The 932-nt window shown below is 39.7% G+C and overlaps 1 protein-coding gene across 1 annotated transcript in view; it reads right to left on the bottom strand.

Annotated features, from left to right (window-relative positions):
• The window catches only part of LOC107743455 (remodeling and spacing factor 1-like), a 14,785-nt gene that overhangs the window by 11,939 nt on the left and 1,914 nt on the right, over nucleotides 1-932 (bottom strand). The window contains exon 2 of the mRNA XM_016556677.1: nucleotides 403-494. Within this exon, the coding sequence (XP_016412163.1) occupies nucleotides 403-494 (92 nt within the window). The remainder of the gene's footprint in view (nucleotides 1-402; nucleotides 495-932) is intronic.

Below are 932 nucleotides of genomic sequence, written 5' to 3' on the forward strand. Positions count from 1 at the left end.
AGTCTTAAGGTTATCTATAAGGCAGTGTGCTCCAAAACAGTGACAAATTTCGGATTTAGAAGATATAAGCATTCAAAGCTTGCAGTTCCGTCACTTCCGCCAAAACAGATCAACGATTTTTTTGACATCACCTCGTACTTCAGCTTCTCATCAAATCTTCTGGCCAATCAAATGCTCTCTAGAATCCGAAGCGCCCGCCCCCTACACTTAAAAACACTGCGTGTTTCAAGGCACTTCATGGGACCTTTAAAGAATTTGCCACTGATGATTCAAACGCGAGTTTTGAGCAGTGTAGAGCAAATTACACCATAATTACACCAAATACACAAAATAATGTTATTTTTTAGCAACGTCATATGATCCCTTTAATACTTAATTCATTGTTAACACCGATTTACTCACCTTAATGAGATTCTTCTCCCATCTGTCTGCAGACACGGACTTGCCAATTTTCCTCAGTAACTTCACGTGAAGGTCCACAAGAAGTTTTGGTACTGGGCACACAGAGTTAGAAGCATAATTAGAATTTACACAGCCATAACACAATTTGTAAGGTTTTAGGTCAGTGGTTCGCAAACGGTTGTCTTTGATGAATCTCAAGTGGTCTGTAAATCAGTTTGTGGATTAAAAAAATTACACATCATAAAATGACATTTAAATGACTGTTAATTGTTAACTGACTGATAGGGCTGCACGATAAATCGAAATGGAATCGAGATCGCGATTCGACAGAAGCTGCGATTGTCATGCGTATCTTTCAGTGAAGCACGGTTCTGTGATCAGCAGTAAATCTCCATCCAAAGGCCAGAGGGCGCTCTCGCGCTGAAACTCCAAATATGCCTCGCAGAAGAAACCCAGAAAATGCCTATAGCTGCAGCTGAATAAACAGAAGATTAAACTGCTTTCATTGATTCAACGTGAATAATAAACAC

This window comes from Sinocyclocheilus rhinocerous, unplaced genomic scaffold (assembly GCF_001515625.1).
Source record: "Sinocyclocheilus rhinocerous isolate Xijiao unplaced genomic scaffold, SAMN03320098_v1.1 scaffold106, whole genome shotgun sequence".
NCBI lineage: Eukaryota > Metazoa > Chordata > Actinopteri > Cypriniformes > Cyprinidae > Sinocyclocheilus > Sinocyclocheilus rhinocerous.